The sequence below is a fragment of the Hordeum vulgare genome, chromosome 6H, assembly GCF_904849725.1.
Source record: "Hordeum vulgare subsp. vulgare chromosome 6H, MorexV3_pseudomolecules_assembly, whole genome shotgun sequence".
NCBI classification, from domain to species: Eukaryota; Viridiplantae; Streptophyta; class Magnoliopsida; order Poales; family Poaceae; genus Hordeum; species Hordeum vulgare.
Genome location: NC_058523.1, coordinates 202,174,990 through 202,197,652, shown reverse-complemented (window position 1 = coordinate 202,197,652; position 22,663 = coordinate 202,174,990). Strand labels below are relative to the sequence as shown.

Below are 22,663 nucleotides of genomic sequence, written 5' to 3'. Positions count from 1 at the left end.
CTGTGGTGAACTACTCACGCATCATCGGAGGGGCAATGGAGTTGATGTAGATGCCCTCCGTGATCGATTCCCCCTCCGGCAGATTACCGGAAAAGGCTCCCAGATTGGATCTCACGGGAACAGAGGCTCCCGGCGGCGGAAAAGTATATTTTGTTGTCGTTCTGGTATTGGGGGAATATTTAGGGATTTATAGGACGAAGATTAGGGTTAGGAGGCCTACAGGGGGCCCACAAGACAGGGGTGTCCCCCCTAGGGCGTGCCCTGCAAGCTTGTCGTCTCCCGGCAGGTCTCCTGTCCCCTTCTCCAAGTCTGGCAGGTTTCTTCTGGTCCAAGGAAAATCATTTCGGATATTTTATTCCGGTTGTACTCCGGTTAATACTCCTTATCTATAATATTCAAAAACATGGAAAAAACATAAACTCGCACTAGGCTCCAGGTTAATAGGTTACTCCCAAAAATAATATAAAATAGCATATTAATGCATATAAAACATCCAAAAACGATAATATAATTGCATGGAACAATCAAAAATTATAGATACATTGGAGACGTATCAAGCTCCCAATGTGCTGCTGACGGGGAGACCCTTGCAAAGGGAAAGGGTGGTGCAAAGAAAGAAACCTGTGCGAGGACTTGCAGGGTGGCAACTTCGGGGAGTGGCACCGGTAGGCCCATGTGCCTGGTCCTCCAAAGGATCAGTAGCAGCACCTTGGTCAGGCGCGGGGCCTTCAAGAACGCCCTTGCTGCCCTCAACAAGCTTGAAGCCGACCTCTAGGCAGAGGAGGCATGCCTCGTGGATGAGAACCTAGGCTTCGTCATGGGATGGCACCAACTAGAGGTGGCTTTCAAAGTGGGCCACAGGCACTACGAGGCCGCACAGAAGAAGACGAACAAGGCTGCCCATAACGCCAAGGAGCTCTTGGAGAACGTCGTCCATAATGCGGAGGAGGTCGACCTGTGATGCCAGGAGGCCGAAGCCTGTGCCCAGAAGGTGTAGGAGCAGATCCTGCTCTGTGAGCAGGAGCTCCAGCTATAGGAGGATGCAGCTACCGTTCGCGAGCAGTATTACACCATCCGTGGGGCGGAGTTGGGCAAGAGGGAGGAGGTTGTTGCGAGCCGCGAGGCAGAAATGGCAATCTGGGAGCGGGAGGACGCTCTGACCGCCTCTGACTAGGAGACAGAGCAAGAGCGCCTCATGACCATGGAGAACCAAGTCTTTGCTGATAGGGCCACCTGTGAGAAGGTGCGCACCAAGTCCAACCCTGGCTTGAGAAGTGGGATTCCCAACTCTAGGCCAAAGCCGATGCCGAGGTCGCCAGGAAGCAGGAGTCCCTCCTGAAGGAGCACCGCGACAAGCTAGAGCGCCATGAAGCCTACTTCTAGATCAAGCGTGAGGAGCTCCAGATGGAGGTCTCTCAGCTCATGGAAAAACTACAGAAGGTTAAGACTGACATCCACCTTGCCCTCGAAGGCAAGGAAGAAGCTGAAGGGGATCTGCACTCACTCTAGGCGCAGGTGGGAGATCTATTTGACATTGTCAAGAAGGCCCGGGACAAGTTCGCGATGACGCATACGATGGGGTCACAATGTGCCAAGCTGCACCCTGGCTTGCGGCACTAAATCGTGGGGCGCTCAGTCCCTTCGTCGAGGACGCCCCGAGCTTGCCCATCGCCGAGTACGACGATGGCTACCTCGACTTCTTCACCAAGGTGGTGGAGTCGCTAGAGGTGGGCGCTTTAGGCTGGACACCCTCATCGAGGAAGGGTCCCACGAGCTCATGGATCGGGCGGCAACACGCGTTTTCACCAACCTTCTTTGCCACAACCCCACCTTTGACATCGCGTGCATGGTGGGCCCTGTGTCGTGGGAGCTCCGGAACGACCTCATGAGGTAGGTGCACGAGCACATGTATTCCTTGATAGAGTGCTTTGCTCATGTTGTCGAGCGCTCCAAAGAAGGTGGCGACCCTTAGGCGTCCATCCCTAACAACGGCAAAGACGACGCCTCCTCGGGTTGGGGCCTTTTATCTTTTATTTTTCCTGTTGCACCATGGTTTGCAAGGCTCCGTGGGGGCGTAACAAATATATAATTTTTTAATCGTGCTATGCTTTACTCTTGTGCTGCTATTATGTCCTCCTCTTGTTGATATTTTTTTTTGTTTTTACATTGCCTTCGTTTGCTCTACGTCGTCTGGACCAAGCCCCTGAGCTTGCTTCGGTTCTTGCTGGTATATTGGGACATCCGTCTGACATGGACAAAGGGTGCACGGCTTTGTGGGGTGGTAAGCGGCTTGTGCCAAGGAGAAGCAAGAACCCTCACGAACTTCAGAAGAAACAAAGCTCGAGAGGTGTCTAAGATTTTGCAAGGTCAAGGGTTTTAGACTTAGCTTTTGCGAGGTTTGACATGCATCATAGATTGTTGTACTTGGCCCTTCGTGAAGCTTGGGCCCGTGAGGCTTCCTGATTTTGCTTGATGATAGTCGCGGCTTGCTTTGGTACCCCTTAAGGTTTGTATGTGTAGTAATATCAGTCCAATAAGATTCACAAGCAATTCGAGTAGAGCACGCTTGCTAGTTCACTTGTGGATGTCACGCGAGGAGACAAAGGGCGTGCATGGGAGCAGGCTCGCGAGCCAGAACTTAGTCACTTGGGTTTTGCGGTCTTGCTCGGACTGACCCGAGCACAGGCACTGTGTCTAGCACCCACTCTTGTGATATGCACGAGGGAAATCGCAAGCACGAAAATCTCCTAAGCACAAACAAGTACACAACAAAGTTGGGGAAATAACATGTTTACTCCTGCATGAAAAATACATTACACAAACAAAAAGTAGATGTGCTGCCATGACGGACACGGGTCATCTTGAGGATATGATGTAACCAGGCACTGACCTCAAAGATAGACAAAAATGTTGCAGTGATGGACACGGATCAACTCGAGGATGTGATGCAGCCGGACGACGCTCTCGTGTCTCATTCCCGCCATGTCTGAGCATGGGGTCCCCACTAGGGCATGGGCAGGAGCTCTCGCCGCATTGTGGTAATGCATAAGAGAGGTTGTGCGGCGTGTATAGCCCTGAACGTTCATACCCATGAGGTCACGGATATAATTTGCGGAGATGTTGGATATTCCATGTGTTTTGTAGCGGAACACCCTACTCCGTCTCCATCCGTACCACGCCAGGCCAGGAAACATGGGTGACCCTGGACAGGCCTTCCCACATTGGGGAGCTTGTAGGGTCCTTCCTTGGAGAGGATCCTTCGCAAGACAAGATCGCCAACCTCAAGTGTGCAGGGAGGCGTATGTTGGAGCTGTGATAGAACACATCGCCTACTAATACCGGGCCACACAGAAAGTGGCCTGGCGGCATGCTTCCTCGAGGAGGAGCATATCATCTTCCCATAGGCCTTCCTGACGCTCCTCATCGAAGGCCAAGACCCACGGGGACCCGTGCTTGAGCTTGGTGTGTAGGACCACTTACACAGCGTAAGCGAGGAAGAAGGGTGTTTTGCTGGTTGGCTTGGGCTCCTTCGTGTCGATCGACCATGGCACATACTAGAGTTTATCAAGCCAGGCTTTGCCACATGTTGAAGGCATGCACGTTGCTTCAGGGATGCACCATGAAGGCATAGCAGGTCTGCGTGCCAAGGCTAGCGAAGTAGGACTTCAAGAGGCTGCTAGTGAACTCTGTGTCGTTGTTGGTGATGATGAGGTTGGGTTGGCCGAAGTGGCACACTATCCGTTTGATGAACTTGATGACTGAAGCAATTGGGATGGTGTGAACATGCACCACATTTGCCCTCTTGGTGAATTTGTCGAAGGACACTTAAAGGAAGCAGTAGCCGCCAGTTGTGCAGGGGAAGGTACCCAAGATGTCTAGCCCAAAGACCACAAAGGGGCATGAGAGGGGAATGGTTTGGAGACCTTGCACCGGCTGGTGGATTTGCTTGGCGTGGAATTGGCATGCTTCACATGACCGAACCAGCTTGGTGGCATCCTGAAGCACGATGGGCTAGTAGAAACTGATGTAGATGGCCTTGTCAGCGAGGGTGCACTCAAAAAAGTGATAACTGAAGTCGCCTCCATGCATGTCCGCTAGTAGGTCTCGGCCTTGATCCATGGAGATGCAATGCATGGCCACTGTGTTGGGTTGCTTGGAATGGACCTCACCGTCCATCATGCAGTAGGATGCAGCTTGACGTCCATGCGCTCGGCCTTGGTGTCATCCTCTAGAAGCCTGTCGCTCTGTAGGTAAGCTTGGTTCTCCGTGAAACAATCACCAGCCTGTGGCTCCAATGCCAGCAGCACGTGAGTGCCTCAGGGCGGACCGCAATTGGGTGCGCCCCTCGAAGGCGTGGAGGCAGCTCTTCCTGAGGTTCCATGGCGTTGGTGGCTGGTGGCATGGCAAATGGCTGTAGGAGTCTTTCCTCTAAGAAGTCGAGGCCCTAAGGCTCAAAGCGAGATGCCCTGTTGCCGATATCGTCAGCTTCTTGATTGTTGTTGCGTGGGACGTGTTGGATATCCATGCATGGGAAATGCTTCTCGAGCTTACTCACTTCCCCAAGGTATGTCGCCATGTGCTCATTCTTGGGTTTGTAGATTTTGTTGGAGAAGTTGATGAGGAGTTGAGAGTCGCACATGATGAGCATGCGTTTGACGCCAAGTGCGGTAGCAACCTTGAGGCCTGCAATGAGGCCTTTGTACTCTGCGACTTTGTTGGAGACCTTGTGGTCGTGCCTGAAGCAGAGTTGCACTACATAGTAGAGCTTGTCCCTAGTTAGCAAGGTGAGCACCATGCCAGCCCTCGCACCCTGCTGGAAGAATGCCCCATCAAAGTGGATGGTCCAGCCGTCATGTTGTCCTTCCCATGAAGGAGGGATTCTTGCCTCACACAACTTGTCTTGATGCGGATTCGTCCATTGTGCCGTGAAGTCAGCCAGTGTCGCGCCTTTGATTGTCCTTGTGGGGAGGAATTCCGTCTTGAACGGTTGTAACTCGATGTTCCATTCCACCACACGCCTTGTGGCATTAGGGCTGCGAAGTACTTGCTCCGGGGGGTAGGATGTGATCACCTTGACCGAATGACCCTCGAAGTAGTGTTCCAGCTTCCTTGGGGTGATGAGGAGTGCGAGGAGTAGATTCTACTGCATGGGGTATCGTTTGCATGCATCTCGTAGCACTATGCTCATGAAGTGGACCGGATGCTCGACGAGGTGCGAAGCCTTGAGAGACGCAACTTGATCCTTGGGGGATCTTTGGGTGGTTTTCCGGGGGCCTCTTGAGGCAATACCTCGGCAGGCATATTCATTGCCTCATGGGACTTTGGGAGATCCTCGGTAGGTGACGGAAGAGTGGCGTGGTAAGGCGCAAATTTGGCATCAAGGGGTGACTTCTTCTTGGCAGGGACTTGCTCCTCCCGTTCCACCACCAGGGCCGTACTGCCAGTTTGGGGGTGGCTGTAAGGTACAAGCATAGAGGCTCGCGAGGTCGCGGCACTACTATGACGGGAGATCTCGTTAGGTACTTCTTGAGGTCCTCGAAGGCTAGGTCAACTTCAGGAGTCCACTTGAAGGGGCTCTTCCACTCTTATGGCCGAATGGTAGGCACGCGTAGGAATACACACCATGGGGGGTTGAGGAAAGTCGTATTCTCTTCATCCTACTTGGCCATCTTAATCTGGTGGTAGCCTGAGAAGGCGTCAAGGAAGTAGAGCAGGTCACACCTGGCGGTGGAGTCTACGATCTGGTCGATCCACGATAGAGGGAAGTGGTCCCTAGGGCAGGCTTTGTTGAGGTCCGTGAAGTCGATGTACATTCGGCCTTCCTCGATGTGCTTCTAGACCACAACGGGTTTGGCAACCCACTCGAGGTGGATCACCTCACGGATGAAGCACGCTTCATGGAGTTTGTTGGTTTCCTGAATGACGAACTTCTCCATTTCTCGTACTTGGCGTCGTGCCTTCTGCTAGATGGTGCTTGATCACCTCCCTTGGTACACCACGCATGTGTGATGGTGTCCAGGCGAACATAGCAGCATTTGCCCATAGGAAGGCGATGAGCTCTCCTTCCTAGTTGGAGGAGAGGGCATTGCCTATGTTGACAGTCGGCCCGGAACTACAGTTGTCGAGTGAGCTTTCTTCATCTCAGCTCATTCTTGAGAGAACATCGACTTCTTCTTGGCGGGTGCAGCTTCAGGAGGCTCGAGGTTGTCCTCGTTCGTAGGGTAGGCAGTGGCAGCAGCCTTGTAGGTGTGCTTGATGGAGCGAATTACCTCCTTCTCATCACAATGAATAGTGATGACACCACTTCAACCCGGCATCTTGACGGTGTTGTAGGTGTGGCGGGCAACGACCATGAACTTGGCGAGAGCTGGGTAGCCCAAGATGGCATTATAGAGCAGGCCTGTATGAGCCACATCGAAGTCGATAAACTCTACGTGGTAGTTTCTAGGGGTGCCGAAGGTGACGGGAATCCACGCTAGCGCCAGAGGCAGAGTGGATCCATTGGTCACACGAGAGAATGGCCTCGTGGGCATCAAGCACTCATAAGGCACCCGAATCTCCTCCAGGTGTCGATGGAGAGCACGTTAAGATATGAACTTCCGTCAATCGGTGTCTTGGTGACACTTCACAACATGGGGATGGTGCCCATAGCCCTTGTGGACTCGGGGTGGTCCTCGGAGTCTAAGGCCAACGCATACTGTGACCACTTGAGGGGCATTGTGGCCTCGGGGCCAGGGAGGGCAGCGTTCACCTCGCGGGAGAATTTCTTGAGGTCTTGGTTTGAGGCGGGTGCCTATGATCCACCAAAGATGTGTGCCATCCTGCAAGTCTCCCCGTAGCCCTTAGCGTCCTCATTAGGTAGGTTTCCATTATTGGCATTGGGGAATGGACGAATGCCATTGACCAGAGGGTCGGAGCGGCATGGCCGGTCCCGTTAGCCTTGATAGTTGTTGTTACTGTCGTTCTTGTCGTTGCTATTGCGATCTCCCCAGCGGTCGCCACTACGGCCACTGCCACGACATATGCCAAGACTATTGTGGCTGGGGTGGAGGTTCTACTCCTGCTCACGGAGCAGCCTGAGCTTGTGGCAGTTCTCGGTTTTGTGGGAGGTCATGTTGTGGTAGGCACAGAACGACTTCTTGGAAGCTTCGCTGCGGTCACATCCGCATTTCTGCTTAGGCTCCTCCGCAAGTACGGTGGCTCCTTGTGCTTAACATCCTTGCTCTTAGCCTTGGCGGCGTCGGTAATGGCGTTCGGGTCATTGTGGGTGAAGGGACGGCCCTCTTCAGCCTTGGCGCACTTGTCCGCGAGGTCAAACAGTGTGACCATCGTGTTGAGGTCGTTGTTGATGGCGAGATTCTTGTGCTTTTTGGTATCCGTGATGCCCGTAGAGAACACACAGATAATGGCGACGTCGGATGCCCGCAGGATCTTATTACACACCTGACTGGAGAACTGGATGAATTTGTAGAGGGTCTGGCCTGGTTGCTAGCACACGATGCACAGATCGTTGAGGGTGAGAGGATGCTCGTACGTGCGATTGAAGTTGGAGACGAACTACGCGCACAGATCGGACCACAAAGACATCAAACACTCGGGAGGTTCATCAGCCACGAGCGTGTCGCATCCTTGAGAGCCATGGGGAACCAGTTCTTCATGACCTTGTTGTCGCCTCCGACGGCCTCGTCACCGATGGCGTACGGCTGAAGGAAGTGCGTGGGGTTGGGTGCCGTCATAGCATGTAGATAGCTCCGGCTTGAACGGCATGGGCCACACCACGAAATGTAGGTCACAGGCGAAGGCGTTGCATACGTTGCTGGCAGAAGGAGTGTCACCAGCGAGGGCCGCGCTATTCTGGCGACCTACACGCGCGACATCCTAAAGAATGCAGTTCTGGCGCTCGCGACACCTCTCGAGTAGTACACGCATGTCGGGCCCTGCGTGCTGGACGATCCTGCAGCTAGGATCTTCGTGGGGTGGCGACAACGCTCCGTGGGACGACGCCAGTACATGGGCAAGAGAGCGTGGACCATCATCCTCGTCGGGTGGTGGTGGAGGAGGGGCATGCCACGACATGCCATCGCACCGTGAGACGGTGGAGGAGGCACAGAGTGGGTGAGGGCCGAAGCATCTCAAGTGGCATGACCATCTCGGTGATGTGTGCGAGCCACGCATCGTAACCGGCCTCCATGGTGTGGTAGCGCAACAGATCACGCGCCATGAGGAGTGCAGTCTGTGGAGCCAATGGGTCCCGTCGACCATGGGAGTACTCCCTAGCGGTGTGCGCTGGGGTAGAGGTGGTTGCATGGATGGGTGCACAGAGGAGGCTTGCGCCTCCCGAGCCGAGGGCTTGGTGGCAACGACAGGGCGCATGCAACGATTGACGTTGACGATGAGCTAGGTGCGGACCATCTCAGCTCGGCGTGCATAGCACTAGCGAAGCGCCTCACCCATGTTGATAGAGAGCCGATCAGAGGATGAAGATACACACACAGTCCCCCTACCTGGGGTGCCAAATGTTGTAGGTTGGTTTTGGGCCTACGGGGAAACCTCTCAAGAACCTGGTTTGAACACAGGGGAAATGGATGCACCTACAACCTCGCGTCTCTACTACGACGAGGCCATACACGCTGTACATGAGAGGGACGGCGGATTTACCCAGTTTCGGGCCACCTTGTGTTGTAAAACACTACTCCTGCTTTTTGTGTTTTCTCTCTCTTCGGTTGCACAAGCATTACAAGCTATGGGGAAGAAGAAGTCTTCTTCCAAGAGGGGAAAATGGGGACTCAGTCATTCGTCCTCTCTATCTAGTGGTCATTTGCCCCTCTTATCCTTGCCATGGGCTTCTCTTCAAAAAACTCTAGCGGGAAAAGGGCAACCACAGGACGGCAATTAAAAGGGGGACAAACGCACAGTCTTCTCTCACAAAGGTGGTCTTCATCCCGCCAAAGGCGCAACCTATGACGCGCTCGCGGGATCGCCGGTGATGTCCGTCTTGGCGATCGGTGTCATCTTGGTCTCCTTGCATGAATCGGGTAAGTCTTGGGACTCGCCTTCCAGATGGACAACTGGTTGCTCTCCTTTTATCACAAAGGGGAAATATTAGTGCCTCCTGTACCGGGATTACACGTCACCTGTGTGGCGGGCGGACTATTGTGTGGTCAGTATTCGATGGCCCCTCCAAGCAGAGGGCTTCCCTGGAAGCAGCCTCATGGGCGAGACCTCGTGAGGCGTCTTCTGCTGATGGACGATCATCTGGTGGGTCCCTCTTAGAGAGAGGTGGATCCTTGCGGAGCCGAAGGCTCGCGGGGTGGCCACCAAAGTCTTCCTATGGGCTAGGTGCCGCACTAGGCCTTCTTCGCATGGACGAGTAGGCCGACAGTAGATCGGCATTGGGACCATGGTTCCACTCGACTGACAATGGTGCACAACAACAACTCGCACAGTCAAAGATTGTAACAGCCTAGAACCGACGCTCCAAAATATTCCCCTTTTATTCGGTTGTTGCCGTGTGATTATTTTGTTTGTCACATTCATCATCGCATCAGGCGCATCATCCACATTGCATCGGCAATCCATTGTCGTCATTTTCAAAACTTGCATCCGTTATTAGTTGTCGGTTCTTAATGTTCTTGTCGTTGCCGTTTCAAGACCAACCACACTCGCACGCACCCGAGTATAATTTTTTTTTTGAAGTGCCTATAAAATAGTCTCTGATTGGGTTGAAAGTTGATGTGTGGTCTTATTATTGTGTAGGTAGACCGCATGCCAATTTTCTTTGCATTCGGAGTTTGTTTGATACCCAACCGTTAAACCTATATTGGCACTAATGGTAAATCATCGGACGTTTTTCGGTGTTTCAATCGTTTCCAGGCTGCACAATCCTCTCTCTTCTCTCAGTCCATCATGGTTACATATCCTACCTAGCCCAAATTCACCACCCTCGCGTCTAGAGTCGTCCAATGGAGATCGAACAACCCGAATTCGGACAAAAATAGCTCCCACTAGCCTCCATACATATATATAGACAGCCCCCTTGTACAAAATTGGAAACCATAGCTATACACCTTGCAATCCGTTCCCCCAAACCCTATCCTCCAAGGCTCCACCTGTCCTCCTCACTCTCAACCGTCGGGGCCGCCAGGACCAATCCAGGCCTGCCCGGGCCCGAAGCCACCCCCGCCGCTCACGAGAGAGTCCGGGTCGCCACCCGCAGGAGCCCGCACGTAGCTCCCCATGGCCGCCACCGAGGTGCCCCTCGCCGGATCTATGATGCACACCACCTTCGGCACCCCGCCGAAGGCCTCGTCCCCGCCGCTGGCCAAGGAGCTCGCAGGAGCGCTGCCACCAGCCGAAGGCCCCGGACCTCGCCGCCCTATCCTCTCCTTCCTCCCTTACCTCTCCTCCTCACCAGTCGGCCCTCTCTTCCCATAGGTCGCCTCCGCCATTATGGATGCCTAGGCCGCCTCCATGCACTGCCGCACCTCCGACCATGCCGGATCCGCTCCATCCCCGCTTGCCCTCGCTGCCCAACCACAACAAGCGTCGCCACTGCCTTCGTCGTCCCGATCAGGATTGGGAGCGAGCGAGCCGCTCGCTCGCGCTAGCGGGCCACCATCGCCTCGTGGGACACACCGTCGGCCAACGCTAGCGCGTCCTCGTACCATCTCCGCCTCGTCTCAGCCCACCTTCAGCTTCTGCCTCTGGCCCAATGCGAGCCACCGGCCCCTCCTCATGTGCCCCTATTTGTCGCCGAGGCTCTGCTTAATTATGATGCGCTCGATTGTTCTGCTTGGCGTGTTAGATAGATTCAATCCGGTTACCTTTTTTAAGTTCTGTGATTTTCATATTAAGTAGGCAATTTCTATTTTCATAAAATACCACAATTTGAAAATGCTAATAATTAATTAACCCTGCGTCGAATGAAAATATTTTTAACATGTAAAATGTTCACAATTTTGTGTAGATTAAGAATATCCCATTTTTTCACATGTTGAAAATATTGAAACTTGTTATTTGCATTGTTTTGCGTGATGCCATATTAAATGATTAATTTATAGAAAATTACCCGTGCATCGGATTAAAAAACTTCATGCATGAAAAGTGCTTAGAATTTTGTGTAGTTTCACAATATTCAACTTGCAATCATGTTAAAAATGTTTAACTTGTTGTTTATAATATTTTTGTGTAAATGCCATGTAAAATAGTTTGTGAATTAATTAACCGTAGCTCCGATTAAAATGATCCACATATGTAACTTGGCTAGAAAAACATGTAGAAAAAATGGTGACATTTATTTTGCTGTTTAACAACTCTAAAATTGTGTTATAGGCAAAAGAGTACCAAAGTCTTAATTTGCATATGGGGACTTCCCAAAATTGTTATTTATTGTTCCAGACTCATTTAAACTTGCTTAAAATTTCATGTAGTTCCATAATATCTTGTGCATCCATGTTTTAACAGGCTTGTTGCTGTCATTTGCATACATTTTGCATTCATGCCATGTCATGTTGTGTTGGTCATATCTTTTAGACCGTAACTCCGTTTTATATGATCTATATATGTAGATCGACTAGAATGACGTGTAGAATCACATCATCCACTTTATTTTTCTATTTAACAAATTAAAATGTGTTTAGTACAGATCTTGACCAATTTCGAAATTCACAAATGGGGTCATTTCGGAAACACTATAAGTTGTTTCTGACCACATTTAATATGCCTACATAGGTAGTTTATTTATGCTTCACCTCTTACCATGTTTAATAATATTTAAACTTGTTGAACAAATAACCGTGAGTGAACTAAATATTTGAATGTGGAGTTTCATCAATATACAAGTCGTTGCATATTGAGCTTTATTTGATGTGTATTATTAATTGTTGTGCTTTGTCATGCCTTGCATAATTGAAATGGACAATCATCATATTTGATTATGCATCTTGTCATGAATATGTGTGGTTTTATCGTGTGTGGATTTTTGTTCTCGATTGTTTCTTGTCGATAGATTTCCGAATCGCTTCGGAGTGCGAGGATTCGTTCCACTACGTTGATTCATCTACTTCACGGATTCGTTCTTCTTCCAAGAGGGATTTCACGCAAGATAATCATTTCTCTAGATACCACTACTATCACTGCCATGCTAATTGTCTTATTTCTTACGCTATGTCTCGCTGCCTACGACTTGTTATGTTCAGCCTCCCAACATTGCCGTGAAAAGCCTCTAACCCCCTCCACAACCCAGCAAACCTTTGTTTGGCTATGTCACCGCTTGCTTAGCCTTCTAATAGCGTTGCTAGTTGCAGGTGCAGTTGCTTCCATGTGACAACATGGATACTTTTGAATATCACCATATTGTTGCTATTTCATTTAATGCACCTATATACTTGGTAAAAGGTGGAAGGCTTGGCCTTTTAGCTTGGTGTTTTGTTCCATCCTTGTTGCCCTAGTTACTTGTGTACCAGCGTTATGTTCCATATTGAGCGCTCCTAACATGCTTCGGGTTGTTATGGGACCCCCTTGATTTTCGTTTTGGGATCAAACTTACCTCGCAAGGCCCAACATTGATACTACATTTTCCAAATAACTAATGAACCGCATAGGGAGTAATTAACCAGTGGATAATTAAACAACCCCAGGCCAGTGCTCCTCATGAGTGTTGGTCCAACCCGTCAGCCGTTGGTGGCCGACATGGGCAACTCTTAGATTGGCCTACCAGAAATTTGGACATCTGGTCGTGTCGTGAGAACGAGATACGCGGGTCCTATCGGATTTGCCGACACGTCGGGCGGCCTTGCTGGATTTGTTTTACCTTTCTGGAACATCTTATGCGAGGGATTCCGAGGATACTTTGGGGCTGTCTTGAGGTTGAGGTTTTCCACTAGGAATCCGAGGAGATCATGTTGCAAATATGCCCTAGAGGCAATAATAAAATGGTTATTATCATATTTCCTTGTTCATGATAATCGTCTATTGTTCATGCTATAATTGTATTAACAGGAAACAGTAATACATGTGTGAATAAATAGATCACTATGTGTCCCTAGCAAGCCTCTAGTTGGCTAGCTCGTTAGTCAATAGATGATCATGGTTTCCTGATCATGGGCATTAGATGTCATTGATAACGGGATCACGTCATTGGGATAATGATATGATGGACAAGACCCAATCCTAAGCATAGCACTAGATCGTATTGTTCGTATGCTAAAGCTTTTCTAATGTCAAGTGTCTTTTCCTTCGACCGTGAGATTGTGCAACTCCCGGATACCATAGGAGTGCTTTGGGTGTATCAAACGACACAACGTAACTGGGTGACTATAAAGGTACACTACGGGTATCTCCGAAAGTGTCTGTTGGGTTGGTACGAATCGAGATCGGGATTTGTCACTCCGTGTGACGGAGAGGTATCTCTGGGCCCACTCGGTAGAACATCATCATGACCTCAATGTGACTAAGGAGTTAGTCACACGATGACGTGCTATGGAACGAGTAAAGAGACTTACCGGTAACGAGATTGAACAAGGTATTGGTATACCGATGATCGAATCTCGGGCAAGTTCTATACCGACAGACAAAGGGAATCGTATATGGGATTGATTGAATCCTTGACATCGTGGTTCATCCAATGAGATCATCGTGGAGCAAGTGGGAGCCACCTTGGGTATCCAGACCCCGCTAATGGTTATTGGCCAGAGAGGTGTCTCGGTTATATCTGCGTGTCTCCCGAACACATGGGTCTACACACTTAAGGTTCAATGACGCTAGGGTTATAGGGAATTGTTATACGAGGTTACCGAAAGTTGTTCCGAGTCCCGGATGAGATCCCGTACGTCACGAGGAGCTCCGGAATGGTCCGGAGGTAAAGATTGATATATAGAACGGATGGTTTCGGACACCGGAAGTGTTTCGGGCATCACCGGGTAACGTACCGGGACCACCGGGACCACCGGAGGTGGCCCCGGGGGTCCACCGAAGGGGGGCAACGACCCCGGGAGGTAAGATGAGCCAAGTGGGGGAGGGAACCAGCCCCTAGGTGGGCTGGTGCGCCTCCCCACTCAGCCCAATGCGCAGGGAAGAGAAAAAGGGGGGGGAACCCTAACCCATGTGGGCCTAAGGCCCACCGGGGGTATGCACCACCCCTCCTCCCCCCTCTGGCCGCCGCACCTCCCATCTGGGGGGGCTGCCGCACCACCTAGGGTGGGAACCCTAGGGGTGGAACCCCCTGTCCCCTTCCCTTATATATAGTGGGCACTTTTGGCCATTGGGAGATAGACTTTTCCCTCTCTCTCGGCGCAGCCCTGCCCTTCTTCCTCCTCCTCTCTGCCGGTGCTTGGCGAAGCCCTGCGGGAGACCTCGTCTCTCCATCGACACCATGCCGTCGTGCTGCTGGAGTTCTTCCCCAACCTCTCCCTCCTCCTTGCTGGATCAAGGTGCGGGAGACATCACCGGGCTGCACGTGTGTTGAACGCGGAGGTGCCATAGTTCGGCACTAGATCGGAATCACACCGCGATCTGAATCGCTGTGAGTACGACTCCATCAAAGGTATGAAGATGCTCTTACCCCTCTCTCGTTGCTGGTCTCTCCATAGGAAGATCTGAATATGCGTAGGAAATTTTTTGAATTTATGCTACGTTACCCAACAGATCACGGGGTTTTCGTGGTCGAGGTTTCTGACACAGCTTGTGGTAGTTTGCGATGGACTAGTTGGAGCACCCCTGTAGGGTTAAATCTTTTGGAAATCCATGCCCGCGGTTATGTGGCAACTTGGAAACTTTGTTTAACACCCGGTCATAGCAAACTTGAAGTAAACCTAATTAAAACTTGTCAATTGTGTGTGTAACCGTGACTATCTCTTCTCGTGAGTTTTGTATCCAAGAGAGGACACGATGGGGTTATGTATGAAGTAAGTACGTGTTCAGGATAACTTCGAGGTCATTATTAGTTCACGTCCGTTTATGCGTATATCACCCCCTTCTTATTCTTGTACTCGTAAGTTAGCCACTCAGACAAATGCTTAGTGCGTGTTGCAACCCCACCACTTAACCATACATCACCCATTAAGCTTTGCTAGTCTTGATACCTTTGGAAATGAGATTGCTGAGTCGTTGTGGCTTCCTTGTGGCTCACAGATTACTACAACAACAGTTGCAGGTACGGGTAAAGCGATAGTTTGACGTGAGCGCAATGATTGTTCTATTTGGAGTTCTTCTTGTTTTTGTTCATCGATCATAGGATGGGTTCCAGGCCGACAGCCTAGGATTTTGTTTTCGTCCGTAGTCGGACCCTGCTCTTCTACATGATGTTTGAATGCATTGTTGTATTGATATGCTCATGCTGTAGCTTGTGACGAGTGTAAGCCAATTCCATATACTCATCTCTTTTGTACATGTACTTGTAACGATATCCATTATCCATTCTTGCAAAACGACGAGATGCGCTTCTATCCCTGTCGAGGCCCTCGAGCCAAAATAGGGATAGTATCGCATCTTGGGTGTTAAAGAGATTTAGAGTTGACATACTCACATTGTCCTACTGGAATACTAGAAGGGACATCCCTCAGTTCATCCACTATAATTTTGACCATCAAGGCATCTTTAGTACTTCTTGCTCTATCCCATAACAACATCTTACCAAAGCTACGGACATAATCTGCAATTTCATGAATGTCTCTTTTATCAAAAGGAAAACCTACTAGCAACACCAAAATATTCCTACTCATTGCCAGGTTTCTCGAGTTCATGCCCTGATTTTGTCTTTGGAAAATGGCATGCACATCAGCAAATACATGAGGCTTTGCAACACCATTACATCTCTATCAAAGGGGGAGCTAAATCTAACATAAACCTGACAAAATGGGCACGAACAATCTCTCAAAACCCGAGGTGTTTAACTTCATTAATGAATTCCCCAATGAGTTGTGTGACTGTGGGGAAGTGAACTTGAAGATTAGGCATGGGGATTACCGTGGCAATTTCCTAGTCTTCATGCCTCACTGGACATGGATCAGAGATGACTCGCTCCCTAGCAGGTCTTTCTGCCACTTCAATGGCTTGATGATGAAGTGGCAAGAACGGTGATGTATCAAAGGGGAAGTTCGTGATTGCCTGTTCTGAGCTCGCCGCCTGAGTTGAAGCAGAGGAAAAACTGGCGATTGTGGGCAGAGGAGGACGCAATGAGGTGGGTCAGGGTGGCTCGGGAGGGCAAGGAGGAGCTTATGGCATATAGTTTATTGCAGGCCCATGACTGTCTGAAATTTCCATATTTTTAGCTCTAGCAATAAGTTCAGCATTAATCCTGCGATAAGCCGCGGGAGCCGAGCTTGAGGTGATCTGCTGATTTGACACTAGCAAAGATCGGAAACAGAAACGACACCCATTAATGATGTGCCCCACTATTTGTACCTTCGTCACCCGATTTTGTTTGGGTTGGCCAGCCTTTCGCGACCGACTAGAAAGCAATGACCACAGAAGGCCCGGTTCGCAGAAGAGGGAGCTCAGTTCGAAGTCCCCGCTCACCCAACCTGGTCACTTTCAAATTGCACATCCAATATTCCCGCATCATTATTACCAACACTATCAGGGAATTGAAGTCAGTTGAACACCGTAGTAACCGGGACCGTAGATCTAGTCAGATTAGGAGGTTGAATTCTTTGAACGCAAGCAACATTCGAATTAGGGGTCTTAACAAATACATGATTACGAACAACATCTGCGTAAGAATTTGAATTCCTTCCATGAGACACTAATGTCTATCCGAGATCAAACTCTGGATCCGAGAGAGGACGATGCTTTGCACCTCGAGGACCCCAAAGAAGAAGACCCAAATTGGAATCGGAGATAGAGATCATACCTCCATTATAAATTGCAAAACCCACATCCATGGAAGAGATTGAAAATTTGAACATCTTATCTTGCAGCTTGCAAACGTTAAACAAACAGGCACCGCCACAGAAATAGGAAAGAGGAATATTACCAACAGTCTCCTTCATGAGTCTAATCCTTGAGGGAGTAAATTGCATCACAAGAAAGAACTCTCGGAGGCCAATTTCTTCTGTGAAGTTGATGGGAAGCTTGAGCTTACTTAGAATGTTATCCTCGAAAGCATGCCCCCTATCAAACCGAAGATATGCGGGAGACATGGTGAAACACAACAGTTGCAGTCGAAGCACCTAGAAGGGTCGCCAGAAATCCCAAAAGCCTTGCAAGGAGTTTGTCATCGCCGAATAAACCAGCGAAAAGGATCCAGGTGGGGGCCGCCGCCGCTTGAGTGGTTGAAAGCAGGGTTGGATAGTGGTTTCCACCACCGGAGTGGCACGCGGCAGGGGTTGGGTGGTGGCTGTCGTGGTCGTAGCAGTTAATGGCAGGGCTATGAGGTAGGGGTTGGGTGGTGTCACCGTCGTACAACATGGACACGGTGTAGGTTGATTTTGCAAACCTCGGGATGGGAGTACTTCTTAGTACCTGAACCACCCAGAGGAAAAGCACGAAGCACAGACAATGTGTCAAAAACTTAGTCCTCTTGTTGAAATAATATAATTCCCGAAGGGATGTCTTATACTCATAGTTGTCCACTAGCGTCGAACGTGCTCAAAAACTTGACCATCTAGCCAAGAAGAACATACTCCCCGAAGAGGTGTAAAAAATGTAGTATGTTTGAAATGTAATTAAGTAGACTTGTGATGTGTGTGCTTTATATGGAATAATTTGAATGAGTTTAGGGAGCCTTGAAATGCATGAACATTTTTCACAAAGGTAAGATGTTGTATATAGAAAATGTTTTCTATACGAAATGTTCTAATTCGTTGGAAATATTTCAGGGGGTTGCGAAAATCTTTATCTAATGCCCCTTCTGTTTTAACATAATTGAAGTTCTAGAATTATTCTAAGTCAAACTTCATCAAGTTTGACCAAGTTTATATAAAAATGCATTAACATATACCATTAGTTAAATCATGAAATGTATTTTCATATTATATATAAATTTGATACTGTAGTCTCTGCAGCTATTTCAACAGAGCTGGTCAAACTTTACTAAGTTTGATGTAGGAAAATAATAGAAGTGCAATTATTTTGGAACAAAGTGTTGAATATTTGCCAAGACGGTAGAAATAATGTCATTAAAAAAATTCGGTATTGTAACTTCCTACAATATTGATTTGATATACATTGTGTTTTTAACATATTTCCAAATAAGTGTACAGATGACTTGTAAAGCCTATTATATAAATATAAAACTTCAACAGTGTTAGCCTTCAATTTACAGAATTCTCTACCAAAAGACCACATTTCTACGGTACATATACCCAAAAGTTCTCCTATATATTGTTAGACATGTGAGGGTATCTAATAGAAAAAATGTCAGCAGTGTCCGCACCAATTATGCGGCTGTAGTGCTTGTCGTTGGCACACTTGGCAATTGAAAAATTCTCTGCCCTGGCGACATTATGGCGTGGGGGTCATATTTGGCCTTGAGTTGTGTGATTTTCCTCCACTTGGGGCCAAAATGTCGCCGCCATCCATCTTGACACGTGTAGTGTGGCAGATACTGCTTGCACTCAATGCCCTCCTTGTCGCAAAATGCTAGCACCGACTGGTTCTCCCTCTGTAGCCGCTCCAGTTCATTGGTGGATAGAGCCGACCGGAGAAGTCCCACGGTGTAGAATACGTCCTCGCGAGTGGGTGGCGTTACCGCCGTCATCTGGGAGTTCCATTTGGCCGTGTTCATGGGGTACATGAGGATGAGCCCGACTGGGTTGTCACCCCCGAGGATGCCTTTGAGCACGCCAGCGTCGAAGTCGAGAATGCGTGAACGGGGGATGAAGAGGTTCAGCCATGGGTGTGGCACATCCCACACGCCAGCAGACCGAAGCACAACCTCCTCCACGCGCACGCGGTCGAGGAACTGCAAGTACGTCACATCCTTGGTGAACACGAACCCGGGTACAAAGCTCAGTTGAGCTAGCACCGTCTCTAGTTTCTGATCGACGTAAGGGGCAGTGGTCTCATCGTAGTACATTGCGGCTTCGATGAAGTAGATCGCCCTGGAGCCAGTCTCCGACGCGAGGGAAGCAAGCCTGTTGATGTCGGCTTCGGAGAAGAAAGGCGTCGACTTGGGCCCCTCGGTTAGTGTCCGATTAAGCTGGACTTGGCCCTCCACATAGTCGAACCCGGCTTCGCTAGCCTGCTTGGAAATGAGCAGCTCCTGGTCTCTGGTGAACGCAACCACGTCTGAGTAGGCGAGTCGAACCCAGCGCACCTGCTTTGGGGCCGGCTCAAGCGCGATCCGCGCCCGAGTTATGATCCCAAACTGGCCCAGCCCGCCTAACACCGCGAAGAACAGGTCCTTCCTTTTGTGAGGTGAGCATGTCACCATCTCACCCGTCCCGGTAACCACGTCGAGCTCGTGCACGTTGGCGATCTGCGGGCCGTGCCGGAACGCTTGCCCGCCGATGCCGGCGTTAGAAAGTGTGCCACCGACGGTGAGCCGCAGGTAGTCCGTCCACGCACAGGGCGCGAGACCGTGCGTCAGCGTCCCGCGGAGGACGTCGACCCACAGCTGCTCGCCGCCGGCGTCGACGTAGTCTGCAGACACGTTGATGCGGTGGTCACCACGCCCCAGCGCGCGCATGTCGACCACGACGCCGCCTGGAGCGAGAGACTGCCCGCGGACGGAATGGCCCTGCCCGCGTGGTGACACGGGGAATGGCACCGGCGACGACGTGGAAAACCGGATGAGCTCGGCGATGTCGGCGGCCGTGGCAGGCTGTAGAACGGCTTCCGGCGCCGCCTCCACCATGCGGCCAAAGTCTGATGACGCCCTCGCCGTCGAGTTGCGGTCGGTTTGGATCTTCGAGGCCATTCCTAGGGCAACGAGATCACTGGGAAGGCCACCCGCAGGCATTGGCCGGAGTTGGCCGGCGACGGCGGAGAGGAAGCTGGCCATGCAGAGAAGAAACGCAGCGAGGCAACTTCTTGCCATGTCGTTGCAGTGCCAAGATTGTAAGCTACTAGCTTTGCCTGCTGCTTACTGCTACTGCTTTAGGTGAGTAGAGAGAAAGATTGATGCTTCTGTCTGCTGTGTTGTTTCAGGTCAACAAGTTGATGACATTTTATAGGGTAGCACCATGTCTCGCAAAAGTTGACAAATGTAGTTCGTGCAGCGCTCCTGTATTTCTTTTCTCTCTAACATTCTTATGAATGTATTGACTTTGCAGAGCAAAATAACTAAGGGTGCCGAAAGCATGGTTAAGAAAAAAGAAAGTTAGTGGGATAGCTGCATCGATCTCTCGGTTTGGTTTTGACTTGGATACTACTTAAGTAATCCCATGATTATTGAGAAGAGTCTTCAAGCGTTTCATTCTTTTTTTCTTACATTTGACTCGGAGCTCCATTGGCTCGACACGTATAATTTTATCAACACAGCGGCAAAAACTAGTCACCTCTTTTCATTTTGTAATAAAACAACATGTATAAGCTGGCCAAATTCTCTCTCAGCGCTACGTCAGAACTCAGAACTATTTCTGTAAACAGAATTTCATACTACATGGATTTGACGGTAATTTCAGAGGGGACATGTGGCTTTTGAGTGAACTAGTTTTGCCAGGGATGCGGATCAACAAAGTGAAGTTACATGTCGTTAAACTATAAACTACTGTGATACTCAATTTCTAACGGCATTTGCATCCACGTAATATTATTTAACGGCAAAAATCTATACTACTCCTGCGTACTGTCTATGTACGCTTGATTGACATGGAGCTTCTGACGATCAACCAGGTTTGGCGTCACAGTTAATCAAGTTTTGTTTATCATGTATGTCAAGTTGACCTTCCGGTTTGTTGATATCCGGCACAAGTATATATATTTGCTTGTCCGAATACAAATATTCCTGGTTCATGTGAGGTCAATATGGTTTCTATTTTAAAAATCCCCTAGACGGCTGGAGATGTAACTATAAAAACAAGCCACATGATATATAAGTATAGTATTGCAGTTTGGGAGGGTGCATGAACGTGGAGGGAAATATATATCCGGACCAAATCAAATCTGCAGATACATCAACCCCTTGAATAATGTCCACGGGTTAGTGGTGATCACTTCACAACTATCTACCCTTCAAAGAAACTCCAAGGCCAACTGAAAGGGCATGCCCTACCTTTCCAGAGAAAAGAAAAATGAAAAAGAAAGGGTATGCCCTATGGTTCATGCACTCACACGGCTATATATTGATGACTGGTTTATCTGTGCATTATTATTATTATTATATCTGATCAAAATTGGTGTGCTATTAAGAAAACTTACCCTACCTGCTAATTCATATACACAAGCGATTACATATGAAAATCGCTTAAAATTAACCGGCTCATCAACGCTCTTCGTAAGTCGCCTCTAGCGCGCGACACGCATAGAGTTCACCGCGCGAGCCGCTTATCTCTCTCCCTCCCTTATTATTTCCTTCCCTTAGCTCTTGCTTGCAAAAGTGCCGAGCCACTCGTTCATCTCCTCCTTTTTCTTCTTCCTGCGGCACATCGCAATCCTGGCAGCGCCATCGCCCCTCGTCCGAGCCGCCACAGTTTGCATTGCTTCAACGACTGCTCCTACACGATACGCCTACACCGCTGCTACAAGCAACCATTGTTTCACGTCGCTGCCCTACTGCTCCACTGCAGCTCCCGAGAAGCAACTTGTGCCATTGTTGCCGCCCGCGGCGTCGCAACTTCTGCCATGGTGAAAGTGAGTTATATTGACTAGAGGGGGGTGAATAAGCGATTTTTATTAATTCGGCACTAAGGAAATTCCATGTGAGGAAATTTCTCAATCACGAACTGCGTGCAGCGGAATAAGTATTCACGCAAGTGAGCAAAACAACAATAGCATATTCTTCAGAGTGAAATGTAACAATCGGTTTGCACAAGTAGCGTGTTCAGGATATAGAGGTGAAGAACAAGTTAAGTGAAGAATCTGGGTGAGTAAATTGAGAAAGTCTTGAGTCAAATTCTTCAAACGGTAATGATCAAAGTCATTAACATACAAGTGAGGAAATGAAAGGGTTGAGGAATTAGAACCAGGTGCTCGATGAAAACAATGGTTTGATGACCCAATTCCAACTGACGTGACAGTCGTACATCTGGTTTGGAGCTCCACATTTAGTGCAACTCGGTACCACCGAGATTCTTTTTTGTGTCACCGAGTTGGGCAATAATGTTGTAACAGTTGGATTTGGGGGATGCCTATATATACCCCTCCAGCTACCTCTCACTCATAAAGGAAGCACTCAGAACACACACACACTTGCCAGATCCATTTTTCTAAGAGCGATCCACCTACTCATGTGTTGAGATCAACGGATTCCATTTCAACCATTTGAACCTTGATTTCTAGCCTCCCCAAGTTGCTTTCCACAAGATTAATCTCTCCTACCCTGCAAAATATGATAGTGAGTGATTGAGTGTTGAGGAGACTATCTTTTGAAAAACAAGAGCAAGTAGTTCATCGTTCGACCACATCTATTACCTTTTGGAGGGTGGTGCCTCCTAGATTGGTTAGGTGTCGCTTGGGAGACTCCTACTTCGTGTTGTGGAGTTGAACCAAGATGTTTGTAAGGGCAAGTAGATCGCCTACTTCGTGAAGATCTACCGTGAGTGAGGCTAGTCCTACGTGGACG

The 22,663-nt window shown here is 49.4% G+C and overlaps 1 protein-coding gene across 1 annotated transcript; it reads right to left on the bottom strand.

Annotated features, from left to right (window-relative positions):
* Positions 1–18,253: 18,253 nt before the first annotated feature.
* LOC123404389 (cytokinin dehydrogenase 7-like) lies at positions 18,254–20,287 on the bottom strand. The gene has a single exon (XM_045098311.1). The coding sequence runs from the start codon at positions 19,976–19,978 to the stop codon at positions 18,377–18,379; it is 1,602 nt and encodes a 533-aa protein (XP_044954246.1). The 5' UTR covers positions 19,979–20,287; the 3' UTR covers positions 18,254–18,376.
* Positions 20,288–22,663: the final 2,376 nt, after the last annotated feature.

Coding starts and splice junctions, on each gene's coding strand:
- LOC123404389 (XM_045098311.1), bottom strand. CDS start 19,978: ATGGCAAGAAGTTGCCTCGCTGCGTTTCTTCTCTGCATGGCCAGCTTC.